This window comes from Cnephaeus nilssonii (genome assembly GCF_951640355.1).
Source record: "Cnephaeus nilssonii genome assembly, chromosome: 12".
In the NCBI taxonomy this organism is placed as follows: Eukaryota; Metazoa; Chordata; class Mammalia; order Chiroptera; family Vespertilionidae; genus Cnephaeus; species Cnephaeus nilssonii.
Genome location: NC_137083.1, coordinates 30,556,992 through 30,577,193, shown reverse-complemented (window position 1 = coordinate 30,577,193; position 20,202 = coordinate 30,556,992). Strand labels below are relative to the sequence as shown.

The 20,202-nt window shown below is 41.0% G+C and overlaps 1 protein-coding gene across 15 annotated transcripts in view; it reads left to right on the top strand.

The window, feature by feature from the left end:
- Positions 1 to 15,633, top strand: part of ADAM22 (ADAM metallopeptidase domain 22) — a gene marked incomplete at its 3' end in the record, with an annotated part of 173,280 nt that extends 157,647 nt beyond the window's left edge. For 5 of the 15 annotated variants that reach the window (XM_079785618.1, XM_079785616.1, XM_079785608.1 and 2 more), the window contains 4 exons: positions 718 to 818; positions 1,166 to 1,232; positions 11,445 to 11,568; positions 15,381 to 15,633. In XM_079785618.1, coding sequence (XP_079641744.1) covers positions 718 to 818; positions 1,166 to 1,232; positions 11,445 to 11,568; positions 15,381 to 15,461 — 373 coding nt within the window. Of the gene's footprint in view, positions 1 to 717; positions 819 to 1,165; positions 1,237 to 3,464; positions 3,576 to 5,802; positions 5,890 to 7,187; positions 7,218 to 7,290; positions 7,525 to 11,444; positions 11,569 to 15,380 lie in introns of those variants that run through there. The other 10 variants (XM_079785609.1, XM_079785607.1, XM_079785614.1 and 7 more) reach the window with 7 other exon arrangements.
- Between the last annotated feature and the right edge of the window lie 4,569 nt (positions 15,634 to 20,202).

The window sequence follows — 20,202 nt, the reverse complement described above, 5'->3', positions numbered from 1 at the left end:
TGTAGACAATTCATTTAAAGATGCCAGGACAGTTCATTTAAATAGCAGAAGGGTTTCATGGTGCATGGCCTTTGTGAGAGATACTCCCACGACAAACATATGACTCAGCTCACTTATTGGGCAGTTAACTAACAGTTAACACTCATTGGACAGTTAAGTACATTTTGGGGGTGCCATATATGTGGAGAAAATGCCAATTCTCAGAAAATAATTTTATTGTGTTTTTTTTAAAAAAAAACTAAGTATTACTCTGATGAAGTTTAGCCAGGTTAAATAGAACAAACTTAATGAAATCTCTTGGAAGTCCATGTTCTCATAATATTTGAATGGAAACCATTGCTTTACAATTAAGAAACATCTATGGTGGGACCCCATTACAACTCTGCTACTTGGGTTGTATAACCAAAATATGTAGTGAATTTGCTCTACATAGTGTTTGTGCTCTGGGGAGTGTAATTGACTTGCGTTGTATGCTGATGCTTTTCAGTGATAAACTGTTGTAATGGGGTTCCATTGTATTTGACTTTTCTTAAATTGAATGTCGTGTAATTTTGCCTTTTTCATGAAGATGTTCATGTTCTGCTCATTCTTTCATTTTAGATTTTTTTCTTTCTTGATTTATTTAACGCACAGCAACGCTTAGAAGTTTTGCTTAATGATTTCTAAACATTCATTTGGTTATATTTTTGCACAACGTATACCCATTTTCAATTTCAGGTCAAACGGACTCTCTCATTCTTGGAGTGAAAGGATTCCAGACACAAAGCATATTTCAGACATCTGTGAAAATGGGCGACCTCGAAGTAACTCTTGGCAAGGTACAGGGTGGCATTCTGAACCCATCTGTCCACATAACCCAAATTCTATCTTCTGTGGCTCCTGTTTGTAAAGACTTGCTCTTTTCTGTAAGCTGTTTAGCTCTTCTCCCAGCAGAGAAAGGGCATTTATTATGAGTTCAGATCCTTTTTTTCTTGGATGGGAAATGAGAGGATTTGAAAGCACCAGTGCACTAGACACCTTGGGATGGTTGTATAGAGCTGTAGAGCCCTGTGCTCTGGGTGATGCTGGCGGTAAATGACACTCACTTGAAATACGATGTACTTAAACATATGGTGGTTTTTTTATTATTTGTATTAAAATCTAGCTATAAACTATCTTTTTTCAGGTAATGTGGGAGGCAACAGAAAGAAAATCAGAGGCAAAAGATTTAGACCTCGGTCTAATTCCACTGAGTAAGTCTGCACGTCTCCTGGAAAAAGGCTGTCATCCAAGGTCCTGTGCAGTTAGTGTGGAAAGTTAATTCACCAGCTCGGCAGAGAACTGTAAACCAGGCCTCTGGTCTTGGTTTTGTCTCTTCAATTCCTTTTTTGCCGTTTTAAAATTAACCATGGCTTTTCTCTTTCACATAGGCATCTCCGCAACGGTGCCCAAAGCAATATTCACTGACAGTGCGGGGTCTGGCCCTCGCTGCAGGCTTTTTCTCCCGTTCCCTGCCATTGTGCTGTCTTGGTTGCGTTTGAAGGGAATTTTGATAACATTCCTTTCTTCTCATAACCTGGGGTCCAACCATTTCAGAGGGGTCACCCTTCCTCTCCCCAATATTCACACAGCCTAGAAGCATCGGGGGAAATTCCCACCGTCCTAGAGCATGATACTGCTCACTGGGTGACGCCGCTTCTCCCAGGCTTCCTGGCTGCTCTCTAAGCATTCTCTCAGACTAATGGGATTCCTTTCCCTTTCAAATTTTTCTTCCCGGGACATTTATAAGGGCATTTACCTAAACTTGCTCTTTAACGGAATCATTGTCACTAAATGCAACACTATCCATTTTGAAGGACAGCCACATTTTTTTTTTTTTAAACTGGGGATGGGATCTGAAGTTACATTTAAGTCATTCATAATGAGTTAAACACATTTTTTTGTTTGCTTGTTTCTCCACTGAATAAAGTACAAGCAAAACTAAGCTTCCCTAAGCCCCATGGAATAAAACACATCCTGACTCTGCTTTTGGATCTTGCCACCTGGTTTTAATTAACCATGTTTTTTTTGATCCATTTAAAACTTTTTTTTTTTTTTTACTGATATCTCAGTTCAGTGCTAGCTATTCCTCCCAGGATCTCTGTTGCTTCTTTATGACTTCAATATTTTAAATAAAACCTGAATAGCAGGTATTGGTTAACTGCTTCTCAAAAACTTATGTTAGCTTTTCCATCGTATACCCTGCCTTTTTCAGTCCAGGACAATAACATTGCCCTGAAATTCGGACCTTCCTGCTGATGGTATTGTCTTGTAAGTGGCTTGTCAAAGTTTACTAGAGGATATTTTACCATAGAAACAATAGATAGGTTCAAGTGATACCATTGCATGGTCCAGAATGGCATCATAGAACTCCATCATAAATAACTAATCTGTTAGAGTTTATCTTATACATCCCCAAAGTGCTTGGATGCTTTAGGACTCATTGTGGATAAACTCTTCTTGGAATGTTGTTTGATTTATTTTGCATGAGGTCACCTGGTAAAGAGCTCCTTAACTTATCCCAGTGGCTCACAGAAGTACAGATAAAATTGCAAAATGTTCTTCAGAACTTCCTACTGTTTAGTTTTCTAACAGTATCTCGTATAACGATGCTTTGAAAACTCAAGTGACTAAGAAAAAAAGATCCAACATTATATTAAAACTATGAGTTTAAGACCCAAAGAATACTTGGTGTTGAGCAAGATTCATAACAGTGTTTTTTAGAGTGATCACTTATTTTTACAATTTTTTTCCTGTAAAATTCCCACTCGCATCATATGATAAATACTGTACTGCTAGCTTGCCCTTGAGAAATCTTGCCTGTGAGATAATTCAGTTATAAAATATTTAATAAAAGATCATAATGGAATTATCTTTATGAAGAAGAAATATAAAGGATTCCCTCAGGTTTTTCAGACTTTCCAGATTTGGGTTACGTGTCTCATGTTACCTAAATGGAGCCAAGTCTGTGAAGCTGACCACACACCTTATTGTACAGGCACTATACTGCATACACATTTTTTCTTAGAAGGAATACTAATACATAGCATATTAAGAATTATATTGACAAGTTTTTTTAATACTTTCCATATTTGTTAAATAATCCCATTTGCCTCTGATATAGCAACATCATTTGTGTGACCGTATGAGGAGCAGAATGACCATGGAAAAACACATCTTTTTAATTTTTTTTAGACTAAGAGGTATTATCAGATCTGTTATTTCAACATTCCTTTTAGTATCTCATCATCCCAAAGGATGATGAAACATTGGGACATGAATTAAAACATGCACCACAAATGCATACTCTGCTAATTAACAACACAAGATATCCTTGTTTAATGTATTGTTCCCCCCCCGAAAGCTTTTGCATCTTCCTCACTGTTGTACGTGATGTTAAACAAGTTTTTGGCTTAGACTTTGTATTATATATTGTGTTTTTACAGGAGGGAGCCCCAAGCACCTGAGCCTGGGCACTCCCTCGCCCAGACAGTCCCATCCCAAGGCATAAGCCCAGGGGGCTCTGACAGCCCCCAGACAGGGAGTCTGGATCACAGGTCAGTCTCCACCTGCCCCTTCATTCTGGGCTGCCACTTAATCTCCCTCCAAGTCCCTTCCTTGGCTGAGAACAGGGTCATTTAGTCTCTGACTGACCCCTGGTGTCTGCTCAGAAGTGGTCCTGGTCCAGCCAGCACCAGCTAGTTTTCCTCTGCCTTTCTCTCCTGGAGAGCACACACGGCTCTCCTATCCTGTCTAATGCATTTTTATTTTATTTTTTTTGCATGTTGCGCTACAAGCCAAGTCAAGCCACATAGGCAGGTTTATAGCAGTTTGATAAAACCCCAACACTCCAGCCACCACGACCTAGAGTATTAGGAAGGCCGCTGTGATGGCACTTTCACAGCAGATTCCCAGAAGGAGCAACAATTGAGAGCTCTCTTCAGTGACCTCTAGTGAAGTGATCACACCCATCTGAGATGCTCCCTAAGAAGAAGGAAAAGGTCCATCAGGGGCAAGTGAAGCCATGTGGCTGCAGGTTTCATGGAATAGCCATGGTACCAGTCCTCTGAGCTTCTAAGATTGCCAGTGAAAGGAACACATGTCTCTTGGATGTGGCCACCTGCCTGTGGGTGATCCAGTTTGCTGTGTGGCTGTGTGTCACCTGATAACAACCGCTGCATGGGCTTTTCCCACAGTTTTCCCCAGGCCCGAGCATTCACGAGTCTTCATCTGTGGCTGCACTTGCTTTTCGATTATTTTTCTTTTTGTTCGGTGTCTCCGTGGAAATCTTTATGCAAATTTTAATGGCTATCTCTGTGAAAAGCACAAGTTGGCAATGATTGTGGCTAAAGGCAAAACGAGTGTGAGTTGTTCCAGAATCAAGGGACACTGTCTTAGCAAAAATGATCTTATAAGCATATAAAGCACCCGACCCTTCTCTAAGGAGGGAACTTCATGAACTATTTTATAGCATACATTGGGTATAGCTAAAAACAAGGGAAATGACTATGGAAAAAAATAATCTAATTTGTTTATGTAACTATGAAAATATAGTCTTGACTTAAATGTATTTGCATTTAAATACTTAAATGTATTTACAAACTAAAACTAAATATGGAGAAAAGAAGCAAACTGGAACCACAAATAGTATATTTTATCATTTCCCCTGGTTTGTTTCCAAATAACCTTAAAAGTTTTACAGAGCTTGATCTTCATTGCCTATAGTGTTTCTAGAAGGTACTTTTTAAAATGAGAAAACTCAGTAAAATCTCCAAATTCGTCCAAGGCTGAATTTGTTGAATCTAGATTTATTTTAAGAGGGCAAATTCTAAGGGAACATGCTTTTGCTTGCCCCTCCCTTCCTAACCCTTCCCCCAGCGTAAAAATAAAAGGAAACTCTGAAAAGAAAACAAAACTTGCACTCCCAATTTTAATACCTTTAAGATTTTCCTTTGTGATTAATTCTGATGGAGACTTTGCCAGATCCACCTGGGAAATGCTAACTTCGGCCATTATGATCCGCTGTCAATCACTCACATGGTGCGCACACACTCAGGAGGTAACCTGTGAGGGCCGTTTCCTAACGGAAAATGACCACTTTAGTCTGGAGTGCGAGCGGACGAGGAAGGACCATAAACCCAGCCTCAAGGTCACGGAGGCCTGTCGGGACCACGATGAATGTGCGTTGGGGCTCCAGAATCAGAAGAGTGAGAGACCTTTTCCGCTCCTTCTAGAGCTGATTGGAGCGCCTTTCTTGTTAATTCCAGCTTGGGATCTGCTATCAGGAGAGAGACAGAGGCCATTTAAAGTCTTTCCTTTCATATTGGAAAGAGAACTTGGCTCCTTTTCGTTGTTCTTGGGGCGATATGCCCAAACGCCAGGTTGGAATGGCAGCCCTCAGGGGTTCTCAGAAAGTGCCATTACCATTTGAAAACCAAGGAGCTCCATGAGAGGTGGCCTGGAAAATGCCACTTTGGAGGTGGGTGAATGGGATTGCTCACCGCACTGTGATTGAAAGAGCTTCTGAGTCACTTTGGGAAACCACTGGAAAGGCTCTCCTGAAATGTGTATCCGTTCTAGAATGCCCTGAGCCTTGTGGTAGCTGAGTTTATGCTCATGTGATTGTACAGACTGCCTCATAACCACCCAACATCCATCCTGGTTTATTTGCCATAGTCACTTGCATTTGGAGGGTGAAGAACATCCTTGCTAAGCTTGTGCTGTGTGTTTTCAGATTTTTCTATCTTGTTCTGCTTTCTTTGTTCCTTCCATTGCTTTCTGCAGGTATTTAAGCCCATGGTTCAAAAGAGACTATAATGTAGCTAAGTGGGTAGAAGATGTGAATAAAAACACTGAAGGACCATACTTTAGGTATTTTATAAATTAATTTTATATCCTTTTCAAACTCTCCCAGCACATACAAATACTGTAGTGTGACTGGCTCTCCATCTTGTATCTCCCAATACAAGTTCCCAGAGGTGGAGAGGGTCCTTGTTTCTTTGCTGCCTTTTGACCTCTCTGTTTTGGGCTTCATGAACAAGTCTGGCTCTTTCCTGAATGTTTCAAATGAAGCCATTTGAAAGGGTTGCCACTTAGTGCATGTCCCTATTACCATCTCGAGCTTTTTAGTAGCTTTCTCTTCATTTTATGCTATGTAGTGTTCTATGGGCATGAAACATCCTTTCCACTAATAAAGACGCACTATTAACCCGAGCAATTTAATTTCTAGAATTTACTTATTCCATAGTGCATTTTTCCTACTTACCACCTTAAGAGTGCATAGTGCATACGAAAACTCAAGGAAAAAATACAAAAAGGAACTAAATGCAATTGGTGACATTTTACTTCGAGTAAAAGCAATGATCAGCTGTAACTTGAAAATTATTGAGAGAATATTGGCCACATGAGAGTGTATGGAATGAGTTTAGGTTGCATTTGTTCAGTACAACCATTTGCTACCAGACAAGGGCTGTGCTGACAAGTGCTTTACAGATTCTCAGCCAAGCTAAGGAATTTTTTATTCCAATAAAAATGCTGTGTCTAACACTTCAAATAGAACAGGAAGCAGATCTGCAACATGTTCTTGATTCACAAACAAGCAGGTACAGCATCTGTACATTCTAGAAACTAGCATATTTACTCAGTTCCCCGCAACGCAAAGAATTTCCAAGAGCTCTCAATGGCATTTTTTCCACTCTTTATAATATCAGAGTGATTTCCTAAAGGCAAATGTCCACTTGATATCTGATTACTTTGTGACAATTAACATAAAGAAGAAAATATAGGCTGAACTACTACCTCTGCTGAATACAACTTAACTATAAGCTTTTGATTATTTATTGCCATGACTTGGGTCAGCATTTAACAGATATCAAAATATATATGTGTATCTAACTCTCAGCACCCATAAAAGGTGGACTTTCTCTTCCTGTGTACCATTTAGCTTAGACACGTATAGTTTGAGAAAATGATTAGACCTACCTGCATTTGAATTTGACCCATACATTTGCCTATGCCCCAAGGAAAGCATAATCCCTGCCTGCTCACAGAAATATATCCTGCTTTTACACCCCACCTTTCCCTCTTGCCCTGTCCCTCTGCTTATACCACTTTCCCACTGAACCTCATACACATACACTCACATTCCGACATCCCACCCTCACCTGTAGCTCCCAAGATGGCCAGCGTCAGGAAGACAGGTAAGATGGTTTGGAATGTTATTTGGAATCTTGGCTCCCCTGCAGTCCCGTTTCTCCTTTCTGTCTTCCTCAGGCTTGTGGGCAGATTATAATTTGTATCAGTCACGGAACCAAAAGAGAACACCTTTGGTCCTATGTGGGCTAGGGCTGATATGCCTAAGTGGACTTAGCATTTTGCAGCAGCAGTTTATGAAATGGTACCCTGGAAGAGTTGATTCACCTCCCCTGGGTGAGCTGAGTAGTGTATGTGGCTCCTAGAGAAGAGTTCACATTTCTTCCAATCGGCACCCAGGTCTGCCCAGAAGCTGCATGACTAAACGCAAGTTGGATGGGGAGAGGCTTTAGCACCCCCGGTTGCACGTGCAAAGCTGCAAGGGCAATTTTAGAGGGTTCCTTTACCGCCTCTGGTAATATGAGATGTGGGTTTCCACAGCAGATAGTCATATTAAGAATTAATTTTTTTTGTTTTTTTTGTTTGTTAAGGGTAATACTGGTCAGACTTGAAAATCAGTACAGAATTTCGGTGGAAGTGGTGACTTATTGAGATACCCCAGGGCTTTTCACACAAGGATTTTAACACAACAGAAAGAATTTCATCCACTCTCCATCCAAGCCATGCCTCACCTCGCAGGCCCCGAGGGCATCCATGCCTTGGCTGACGCTCTTTGCCAACCCTATGCTTAAGCTCGGGTCTGCTTCATTGGCCGCCAGGTCACTCAGGATCACTTTTCCTGTCAAAACCACCAATGAGGGCAAAGGTCACTTTATTAATTACCCCTGTGTGGTGTAAGGTTTCTGGCATCGTTACCAAAACGCAATGAGGACTCAGTGAATGCAGGAAACTGGTCTAAATACAGCCAGCTCTTTAACATATAGTATCCACATGACCACAAAGAGCAAAGCAAATGCCAGAAGATGTTGAGTGATCAGAGTGCCTCAGCTGTGCTCCCTTCCCCAGTGCTCATGTGACTGGCTGCTCAGGTTGTCGTGGCATACATCCAGGACTTTAGGAAGGAGCGGGTGGGTCATGGCAAGAGGATGATCTCCCCACACCTAGATCCTGGAGGTAGTTCCGTGGGTGACAGGGCTTTACGAGCCCCTAGGAGGTATTCTTACTCTTGGGTATTAGCGGATGGATGACTCCCTTCATCACCGGAATTTGAGTCCACTCCCAGGACCTCATGGAAAATGCTGTAACTCTGAAAATGAACTTAGTCACTGTCATGTATTGCGTGCTTTTATTTCCCACAACATCATGAGATGTAGGTATTCTTATTCCCTTTCTATGGATGGAGGAAATTGAGGCACAAAGAGTAACTCACGATAGCACAGCCAGTTTTAGAACCAGAATTATGAGCCTGGCTCTGACTCCTAAATCTATTCCCTTTCCATTTCACTGTAATTACTTAAAAGTAACAGGGTGGGCATTGACTGTGTACAGCCTATCCTAGGATACTTGATAAATCCTTCAGGATTAGGCTACTATTAAATTTGCATGTGGAACGCAGACAAGAGGCAGACCTGTGTCCCTTGTGTGTACCTGTCCTGGGGGCAGAGCTGAACTGAGGTTGGCCTTACAGGCATATCTCCTAAAGGCAGGCCCAGAAAATCTGATGCAGCCCTAAGACATACCACAATGCATTGGCACACAGACACACTTCCATTGTGTAATTCTAAATGGCACCCACGATGGTTAGGATGGTTTTTAAAAACGCAGTGATGTTAATGGATAGCATTTGTCCAAAGATTACTTTGTCAGTGAATAAGCTGGGCCCATGCCTGGGTTCCAGTGAAAGCGATTGAAACCACCAGGCAAGTAGCCAGGGTCAGAACAGAGCCTAGAGGTGGTTTGGAAGAAATGTCAAGTTTGTTTTTGTTTTCCCTAAACTGATTCACCCTGCCTTGTTCTCTACTCTTAATCTGATTCCTGCTCTGGGGCTCTCCATCCCCCCGAGATAGTCCCCTCTATGCTCTCACATTCCACCCAACCTCCAGGACCCCAAGCCCCTCCCCAACCCTAACCGTCCTGCTTAGCTTCTCTCCTCTCAGGTTCCAAGTATCAGTTAGCCTGGGTGTTTATGTGCAGTTTCTTTGGGGTTCTGGAGAATGCCGCCGCTTTTGTTTTAAGTCATTATTGGCTTTGGTCATGGAAAGGTATTTGAGGAGAAGACTGACTGTCAGCAGTCCTCATTGGAATGGCCACGTATGTGTACAAAGCTGGTCATTTCCACCCATGGCCCAGTGAGTGGCTGGCCTGGCTTTGAAGCTAAAAGCTCATGGCTCAGGTTATGGACACATATACTGCAGCAAGTTAAACTTGTCTTCATGATCCCCTAAAGTCACTGAGATTGAGTTGTTTGTGTATCTAACTAGCTTTCTTGAACTGGGATATCCTCTCAGTAGTGATTAGGCTAAAAATCTGAACAGAGGTTAATGTCCCTTGTTTTAGAAAGTTGTATTTAAATACAAAAGTTTGTCCTCATTCCACATATACTGAATTCGTTTACTAAAGATCATAGTCCTGTTTTAAAAATCATTAATTTCCGAATTAGAAAAATATGTTGTAGTGCATCGCTTTAATAGTACTTTAGAGGATTTGAAGTACTAACATTCTTCGTTCTGCCCACGTGCTCCACGGTGGAGAGCATTGACCCAAGAGAAGTCAGTCGAAATAGCCTAAGTCACACTAAGGAGTGGTCCTGGACATTTCTCAAAAACAGAGGGAACATTAGGAATTCCAGATTAAAAGCAATCTGAATCACTCTTGATTCTTAAAATTGAGCGAGAACGTTCAGGGTTTGTAGGAAAAAATTATTTTAAAACGGTAGCTTGCATTCAGTGTCCATGAAATAGAAACTGATTTGAAAACCATGACAGAACCAGAGCAAAGGATAATGTATGGAAGGGAACTAAAATTTAAGGGAGGAAGAAAGACATCTTTATGCCATTGGATACAGTATAGGCTGCAGATCTTCCCCTAGCCAGTATTACCCCACCCACTGCTCCCTGGTGGAGTCGGTCACTCACAGGATGCAGATGAGGTGCATTCTTCAGAAATCAGTTTTTTGAGCTCTAATGTGGCAGCGTAAGCAATTCAGTTGTGTAGGTCATTACCACTTTGCACCAGGAACTGAGGAGGCATGGATGTGTAGTGGTAACATTTATGAATAGATAGCTACTGCTAAATCATCATATCTATCTTCCACTGATATGAGTTGACACTTTTCACTCTTAGCTGGTTTGTTTTGTTTTGTTTTATTAACTTTAAAGATACGATGGCAACTATGGGCTCTTCCAGTGTGCTCAGTTTAGTCACAAATATTACCACCACATGTGCACAATCAACAAGAACATCATAATATGCCAAGAGCTTATACATATCTTTCATTTGGAGCATCTCCATGATGGAGAGAACACATGCTATCCAAATAAGAAAGGGTCTTGTCATTGTGTTGTTTTTTAGTTTTAGTAAAATCCCAGTTACAGCAGAGCCACCTTATTGACACACCAAGTGTACCCTACATGAGTTATCAAGATCCACGTATAGGGCCTAGAGTCCTCCCCTGCAGACATGCTGATTGGAGGGACTAATCAGACCATTTTTGTATGTTCTCATCAGACTCTTTGTTTGGCTGGAACTCTGCACTCCTTACTGCTTGCATGTTTACTAATTTATTATTAAAATCACTGTATTTGCCTTTGTTCTTTCACAACTAACACATTGGCCTCTGAATGCATGAGTTTTGTGTAAACTGGTGTGTGACTTAGTAACTAATAAATGTAGCAATTGTATTGTATTTGGGGGCCTTAAAATAGAATTGGAATAACTGTGCTAAAAATATATATTTTTTACATTATGTGGTAAAAATAAGGCAAACTATTGAGATATTGTATACTTAATTTGCCATTATGAGCTCTTAGAATAATTTTATCCCTTCTCCATTTTAGCTTTTTATTCTATAGGACACTTCATTCTTGGCTTTCTAGTTGAAAGTATGATTCTGTGTACTAACATTTAAACAGTCCATCGCAGTTATGAGATTAGGAAGATAAAATGCCAGCATTCCAGTGTTGTGAATGACGTTATCTCCCAATAGCTAACCCTCTGCAGTAGTGGCCTATGAAAGTAGAAATCAGAGGGTTTGTTCTGACCCCACTTTTCAGGTATTTGAAAAAGATATTAGGCCATCACGTAATATTTATTTCATGTGTTCTCAAACGTCTCAGGACTTTATCTCCTGCCAAGTCTCCTTCTTCATCAACTGGGTCTATTGCCTCCAGCAGAAAATACCCCTACCCAATGCCTCCACTTCCCGACGAGGAGAAGAAAGTGAACCGACAAAGTGCCAGGGTATGTGAAAACTTCTTCCATACGCTAATGTCATCGGTCATTACCGTTTATCGATGAGTTCATCTTTTAAAAGAGAGAGCTCTTTTTTCTTCTTTGTTCATAAGCAAAAGCAAAAAATTAAGTTTGAAAAATATAGGATTCTTGGGGCATTGAGGCTCAGATTTATATTTGCAAATTATGTTAATCACTGCATTGATAAATTCTAGAAATGTTTGGTATATGTTGATTAATCATATTAATGATTTATTGCTATATATTTACATCTTATTATTCAGTGTAGCTAATATATTAAACCTGCCAGAGAGCCCAGTTTGCTTACTCAAGCCTTTTTCTGGCTAATAACACCCAATAGGGTTTTAGAAGCAGTAAATCAGATCAATGTCTTGGAGATGGGGGTGGAATTTGGCAAGAAAGAAAGGAGACTTCAAAATTTGTAATATTTAGAGTAGACAATAGGTATGGTGAAATTTAGCAACCTTTCATATTTTAGAAAGCCAGATTTAGCCCTACCTGGTTTGGCTCAGTGAATAGAGCATCAGCCCACAGACTGAAGTGTCATAGGTTCAATTCCAGTCAAGGGCATGTGCCTGTGTTGCAGGCCCAATCCCCGGCTCTGGTCAGGGTGTGTGTGGGAGGCAACCAATCAATGTGTCTCTCTCACATTGATGTTTCTCTCTCTTTGTCTCTCCTTCTCCCTTTCACTTTCTCTAAAAATCAATGGAGAAATATCCTTGTATGAGGATTAATAACAAAAGACCAGATTTTAAAATATACATTGAGTTGATTATTTTTATAAATATATGGTTCACCAGATATTTCACTTAAATCCTAAATCCTCTTTTACATCTTAAGCATGATTCTAATCAGTCTTACAGATTCCATCAATTGTTTCCAAAACAGATCCATTATGTGAAAAGTGAGATACAGTGGAGTTTAGAGAAGCAGACCAGCCCTTCAAGGCTTAAGTGACAAATATAATTGAAGAATAATTACCTTAATTGATGCCCAGGCTCTGTTGTGGTCAGTTACATTGTAATGTTGACCTTCTCAGAGATAATTTTGCAAAAAAAGTAAAATAAGATAAATCTTTAAAAGCCTCGCTGATTTATCTGCTAGAATGTCCTGGGTTCCTAGGCTCTGTGGTTTTGAAAGATATTTCAGAACTTCTTTGATCCTGAATTGAAATTATGGAGTTCAAGGTAAATATGGATCATTCAAATTTTAACTCCCTCAACCCAAAGTCAGTAAGAAAACACATTATAAGCTGATTATTATAATAAAAAAGACTTTTAAAACAACCAATGGTGCTTTGTTAATTATATAAAAATTATATTTATATGTTAATATGGGAAATGATAAAAGATGAAAAGGAAGAAGAGAACTAAGATATGTCTGGCCAGCATGACTCAGTGGTTGAGCATCACAGTTCCATTCCTGGTGAGGGCACATGCCCGGGCATCGGTAATTCTTTCTCATCGTTGATTTCTCTATCTCTCTCTTCTCTCCCTCTCCCTTCCTCTCTGAAATCAATATATATATGTAAATACTTTAAAAATATATATATATATAACTCAGATTCCCAGTATCCAACTTTCAGGCCTTAAAAAAAGGACTTGATAAGCATCCAGCTTTTCATGATATGTGTATGTGGTCATGAAATCTAAGGCGATCTCACTCCTTCCCTCCCCGGGGGATTGCCGAAGTATCTCTCCCCCGATAAATTGTCTTCATTGCTGCTTTTGCTCTTTCTAGCTGGGGTGTTGTCATGCCAGGGTGCAGGGTTTTGGAAACTTTCCCGCAGGAGAATTCCTGAGAACGACCAATCCCCAGAAGACATGGCTGACCATGGCCCCTTCCTTGGCAGTGTGGGGAAGCAGTGAAGACTGTAGCCTCTGGGACAGTTGTGTGAAAGGCCTGGCTGGTTCTGTCCACTGTGGACCATCCACATGAGCGTGTAACAGGGTCCTGCAGAATAGGCAGCACCTGTCTTCAGGCTGATTTTGTGGGCTGTGGCGAATCAAACCAGCAGATCTTTCTATCAGCAACCCCTCTGTTACCGTGACACAGACATGGCCAAGGTCATGCATTGTCCTAAAAGCGATGGCTTGGCAATTTTTAGCTGCTTTGGCCTTCAGGTTTTCCCAGTGTCATTTCTTTGTTCTTCTCTTCTTTCGGCAAGCTGTTACTTATTTTTTATTTATTTATTTTTTTAAATATATTTTCAATTGATTTCAGAGAGGAAGGGAGAGGGAGAGAGAGATAAAAACATTAATGATGAGAGACAATCACCGATTGGCTGCCTTCTACATGTCCCACACTGGGGATCGAGCCCGCAACCTGGCATGTGCCCTGACTGGGAATCGAACAATGACCTCCTGGTTCATAGGTCTACACTCAACCACTGAGCCAAGTGAGCCAGCTGTCACTTACTTTTTAATCTTCCTAACCATTTGTGAGGAAACTGGACTCACTGAAGCCTGAACTCTTTACTACTCTAGGCCATCCTGTGAGCATCAATCCAGATCTTCCTTCCCTCAAACTCCTGCAAGACATTCATTGTCACTTGTCTCCACCAACACGTATTACCGCCCACCCTCCCCCCACAATGATCCTCACAGTTGAGAGATTTGGCTTACAAAGTGTGAGGAGATGGCTGTCTTTTTAAGTGAGAAGGACATCTAAGGATGACATGAGGTCGATAACACTGGTGGCTGTACCACAATTCTGTGGGATAGCCAGCCTGGGCATTAGCATAAGAATCCATGAAGGTTCAAGAGAACATATCAAGGGAACCTATATAGAAATATCCATTTAGTTCTTTAGTTATTTCTTTGTTTTCATTCCCAGAAACTCATTAGTTATATGCCCCAGATTTCCAGTAGAAGTGGAAATTGGATGTAACCTAAGTCACCCTTACGCTTTCTTTGTTCATGTTTATAATAATTATACCCAAATCATATTGTCTGGAAACATAATTTATCAGCTAGATATATTTTTTTTAAATTGGCCTTCCTTCTCTGGTGAACTGAGTTGCATTCATATTTAATCATGCCAAAGTTGTTTCTAGTCCATTAAGGCAATTACTGAACATCATAGGAATTAGATATGAACAGGGCCAATATACAGAGCTGGTGGCAGAGGCAAGGAGAGGGAAGAGGCGAGGGAATTACGGCTTTGATGTCCTGCCCTGAATGCATCATTGTACTCTGATGTGTCAGCTCCCAGGAGAAGACACTGTTCTAGGAGGTAGAGATGGGATTGGAGGGTTATAACCTGGTCATAGGCCCAGGGCAGTGATTTTGAAGTGGGTGGTGGTGGAATCATACTTCCCTGAGGTCAGTACTCAGTGTTGGCTGTACATGGGGTTGTCTGAGGGCTTTGAAAATCCACTGAGGCCTGAGTCCCACTCAGAAGACTGGTTTGGTGCATTGTCCAGGCAGTGGGATTTCAAAAATGTCCCCAGACCACTGAGCTGTGCAGGTGGACTGAGAACCACTGCTCTAGCTGGCTATTTCAGAATCTCAGGGAAAGAAGGGTGTAGTTTAAAGAAACAATATTTTAAAGTATTTCGTTTGAGACAGTCTTAAATTCATTCAAAACTTTGAGTTACATAAATGAGGATGAGAAGAGTCATTTTGTATTAAAAGATGACGGTTGTTAAAAAGGTTGAGATATAGGTTTAGAGGTAAGAGAGAGCTAAAAATCAGTGTTTATTTTATCCATTTATTAGACTTCTTAAATTACACATTAGCGTGTGTGTCCACAATCACCTGAGTATGGGTGGAGTCACCAAATCCTTCTCATCTTCGTAGCTCAGAATACGTCTGCTTCCGGCCTTCACAGTGTGCAATTTGCTTTTCTCTGTTGTGCAGCTCTGGGAGACATCCATTTAAGATCAACTGTTTACATGTGACACATCGAAACTGTTTACTTCAACTTTTATAGACACCCAGCCTCACGGAATCACTGCAAATCTATCTGCTCTCCAGACGATACGAACCCCCTGGAGATGCCACGACGGAGAAGCCGAGTCACGTCCGGATACCATTTTCTTTTTGTCATTGGCTTAGGATTTAACTGAACCTTGAAAAGAACTACTGAAATGTTACACTATAACATGGAACAGTAAAGGTCCTGGTATATTAATGGACACTCCGCATGACAGATATATGTAGAAGTATCGCTAAAACTAACTCACACGACCCAAATGTAGCAAGTTTTCTAAGGGACAATAGTGGATTCAGAACTTCGTGTTCTGAGGCCCATCCTTGTTGTGTAGACAGTGATGCTGTGTGCATGATGCTTCGGTTTATTGTTTTCCACATTTAAGGAAACAACATCCCATAATAGACACTAGCATGCAGGGCTAAGGCACATAGGATTTTTCTGCAGGACTTTAAAGCTTTGAGAGGCCAATATCCCATATGCTAACTTTAAACATGTATTTTTAGGTTGTTTGTTTTTTTGTTTTTGTTTTTTACTTTTCATATTTATATCAGCATACGAGGACAATTGTACATATGTCAACATTTTTAAAATTAAAAAAGCAGCTGTTCCACACAGTGTATTTTGCCAAATGCCTCAAAACAATCAGTCACAGTCACATCATTGTTATCTATCAGATGATCTTGAAAGAGTAGAAGCAGGTGATGTTGTAAATATAGTAGTAGTCAGTGCTGTAAATGTGTCTCCATAATTGGTATTTGTCCAAAACATGTGACATCCCTTTAAACTGTGCATAGTCCGGAGGCAGTTTTATTGGGTCTTTAGTTGACCAGGAGGACACACGCCCAGCAAAACGCACGGCCTCCACAGCTTGCAGGGGCACCATCCAGTAGTGCTGCTGTCCTGCCTGCAGGCCCTCTATGCCCTGGCTGCTCCCCGGGGCTCCTCCAGCCTGCTCACTGTTCTCCTGGGGGCTGCGGTGGCCACCCCGATGGCCGCTATATCTCAGTGCAGGAGCACATTTTGCTAGTCTCCCTCTAGAGGCCTCTGAGCTCCTCAGAAGTACATCCTGCTGAGACGTAGCCAGGGCATCAAAGATGCCTGAGACCACAGGCTGCTGCTGCATTGGTGGTTCCCAACTTGTGAATCCTCCAACCCAGTGATTTTCAACCTTTTTCAATCTCATGGCACCCTTAAACTAATCACTAAAATAATGCTGCACACCAAAAACTGTATTTCTTGTCGATCTGACAACAACAACAAAAAGATATAATTTTGATTCGTTCACACCGGATGGCTATTGTTGTGTTGGCTGTTGTCTATTTTTTTTTTTTTTTAATTTGACAATCTAAGAGAAAAGAGGCCAGTGCCCCTGACTGAATAGTCAGGTATTGCATATTTTAAAAATTCTTGAGGCACACCAGTTGAAAATTGCTACTCTAACCCCTTGTGGCCTAAAGTTTTGTTCTTTATCAACATTTTGCGGCCACCTTTATCTGTGAAATGAATGATTTGTTTTGCTAAAAAACAAACAAACAAAAAAAACTTTTTCACTGCGTACTAAGGACATTTATCATCAGTGGGATGTGGGAGTGCCAACAGGTCATTCTGCACCGACTTGGAAGCGAGAGGATGGAAGGCTCTACCAGTTGGGCTGGGAAGCCTCACCAGGCCACGAAGGGTTAAAGAAACCTAAAGCCACAAGTGTGCAGTAACTGTGAAGTTACCCAGGCAGCTGGCAGGGAAAGAACCTGATGTTTTGAACTCTGTTTTTTTTTTTTTTTTTTTTTTTTAATCCATGGAAAAGTGAGAAACCCATTGAAGCCCCTTCTTTACAAGCAGAACTTGATGTGGTCACCATGTGGCTCTGTCATTCTGAAGAAAACGTCCCAAGGACACTTCCCCCTCAAGCTCAGAAACTGATGGGATCAACCACATACTCTGCGGTGACGAGTACTTCTGAATCCCTCATGTTCTCTCCTTTCTCTTGAGAGGAATGGAATCTGCAGACGAGATTGCAGAAATATCTTGTGAAGTTGATCTCTCCCAGGAGGATTCACCGACAAAATCCATGTCATTTCCATGGGTGGTCATCTGGGACCCCCAAACGGAAGGGCCGAGTTAGAAGGCGGTGTGTTTTACTGTGTGTTTGCGTCTCCTAATGGACCTCTTTTCTGGAAGTCTTTGAAAATATTTGAAGAATCAATTTAATTATCCAAAATGATAAAGCATAAACAGCGTTTTTCATGACAGGAAGGGATGTAACTGTCAAGACTACAAACAACAACAACAACGCTCCATCAGACTGAGGGTTGGGTGAGTGTTGGGTGACCCTGCCACCTAGCGCAAGCCAAGGGCAGGAGGGCAGATAGATTTAAAGATACAGCAAATAAAGTGGCTTTTGACCCAGATCACTTTAATGTGCACTGAATGTTTTCTGGTATTGAGTGTATAAAATGCTAATGTATAAGGTTTATTTTGACTATAAAAGAGTTTATAGATTTGAATGTAAGGTACCTTGTGTATATATGCTCCCTAGTTGCAGTAACATAGGCCCTAATTTGAAAGAATCGCAAATGGATAGCTATGTAATCAACAGATCTCCCCCCCCCCTCTTTCCTGACCTTCTCAATTATATTTATATGAAAATTATTATTTCAGGTGAAAATTGTTATGATGTGCCTTGTGGGCAACATGGTTGCTCTAGAGCAGGGGTGGGGAACCTTTTTTCTGCCAAGGGCCATTTGGATATTTATAACATTGTTCGCGGGTCATACAAAATTATCAAGTTAAAAATTAGCCTGCTATATTTGGTCAAACATTTAATTAACTCACCCCTAATCCTTTGGCAGGGCCGGGCCAAATGATTTCTCGGGCCTTATACGACCCGGGCCGGACATTCCCCATCCCTGCTCTAGAGGTATATATGTAGTTTATCGTCATCCGTGGTCATAACCTTCATATGGAACTGAATGAAAGTGTTTTGTCTTATTTGCAGAGAGATTACGATTTTATAGTGGTTTTAATGTTGTCTTCTCAGTATCTACTCTAAGAATGTTTAAACATCCTTGCAGCCATTTGCAAGATTCCTTGGCAAGTTTGTAATCTCAGTGGGTAATTTCGAGAAGTACCCATATGTGTACTCATGGTTGGTGTTCTAGAGGTATTCAGTCTAAATACCTATGACTTTCCATCCACAGAGGCAGGGAGAATGGACCCATGACACTAAACACAAGCACAGCATTATTTTTTTAAATATCTCTTTTGGAGGACTTTGAGGCCACATCGCCCTTTGTGTCGTGTAACTAATATCTGTATCTCCCTCCCCCAGTCAACTGTAGGGCCTGCCTGTTATGCTAAGCAGAGAAGAGCAGTTATCTGGCCTGTGGGTTCCATTGTATGCCTTTTTCCTCTTTCCAAAGTTCTGTGCGTAGGTAAGACTTCAGATGGACTACCCTGCTGCCTGAGATGTTCCACTTAATCCATAGTCATTACAGTGTAGTATGGTTTAAAGAAACATTTAAATCTCTCCACTAAGAGTGTCAGCAAGCGGGGTGTGGGGTCACGGGGAGCCCTGAAGGAGACGCCGGCTTTGACTAACTGGTCTCTGTGGCCGGCCACTCTTCCCTCAGACAGGAAGTGCATCCTCCCGGGCCTCTTCCAGCCAGAATGGGGCCCCTGGTTCCTCGTCTGTGAAAGGAATAAGCTCAAACAGTACAGCCTAATGAAGGCTTTCCATTTGCTGTAACTGCTGTATTTTTTTTTTTTTACAAAAAAACCAGTGCTATTCCTTAAAAAAATTAAGTTGACTAATAAAGTAAATGTAAGGTTAAAATGCAAACCATATTTTGATAAAAGTGCTATTAAGTGATAATACAGTACCTGTCTCACTTTCCCCTTGCTTTAAAAAAAAAAAAAAAGGGTGTTTAACATTGTGTTTATATATAAGGTCAGACCAGCATAGATTTCTGAACAAAAAATTGATAAACTTTCTAAAAGAAGTTTCTAAAAGATAGAATTAGATACTTTGCTCACTTCCAGAGAAGGAAGTCATTCTCTCTCTTTATCCTCCCCCCTTTCTCTTTTTCTCTCTCTCTCCCCCATTGATTCCCTTGTAGATTTGCATAACTTAATTATGTCCATGCCCCCAGATCTCTTGGGGCTACTTTACTTCTTATCTTTTTAGATGTTGCTCTTTGCTTTGTTACCTATAGTTATCTATGGGCCAAAGGAAATAACAGTATTTCAGTGTTTCAAAATCAAGTCTGTTCATTTATTCATTTCATCCATTCTTCTTTTTTTTTTTTTGCTGACATGTAGTTCTGTTTTAACATATATTTAGCACTTTAAATAAGTATTTCCTTGTTATTAACCATAATAATAAATTCTAAGTGAAAGAGAAGATGCTTTTATTTCACTTCATTTTACTTGAAGGAAAGGGGAGCTTTGGGAAGCAGATGGAGTAGCGTGCAGAGGCAGTGAGTGAGGGGGTGCAGGAGTGCAGGGAGGGAGGCCAGCTGCTGCCACAGCCTGATTAGGACCCCACTGCCGCCTGCTGCCTGGACGCCTGTGGGCAGCACATTTCAGTGCCAGCCTACAGGTTGGTGAGTTGGCATGGATTTTCCATGAAACCCTCTGACGGCCACACTGGCAACGTAATGTCTACTTTTTATGCTCCTCATGATCTTT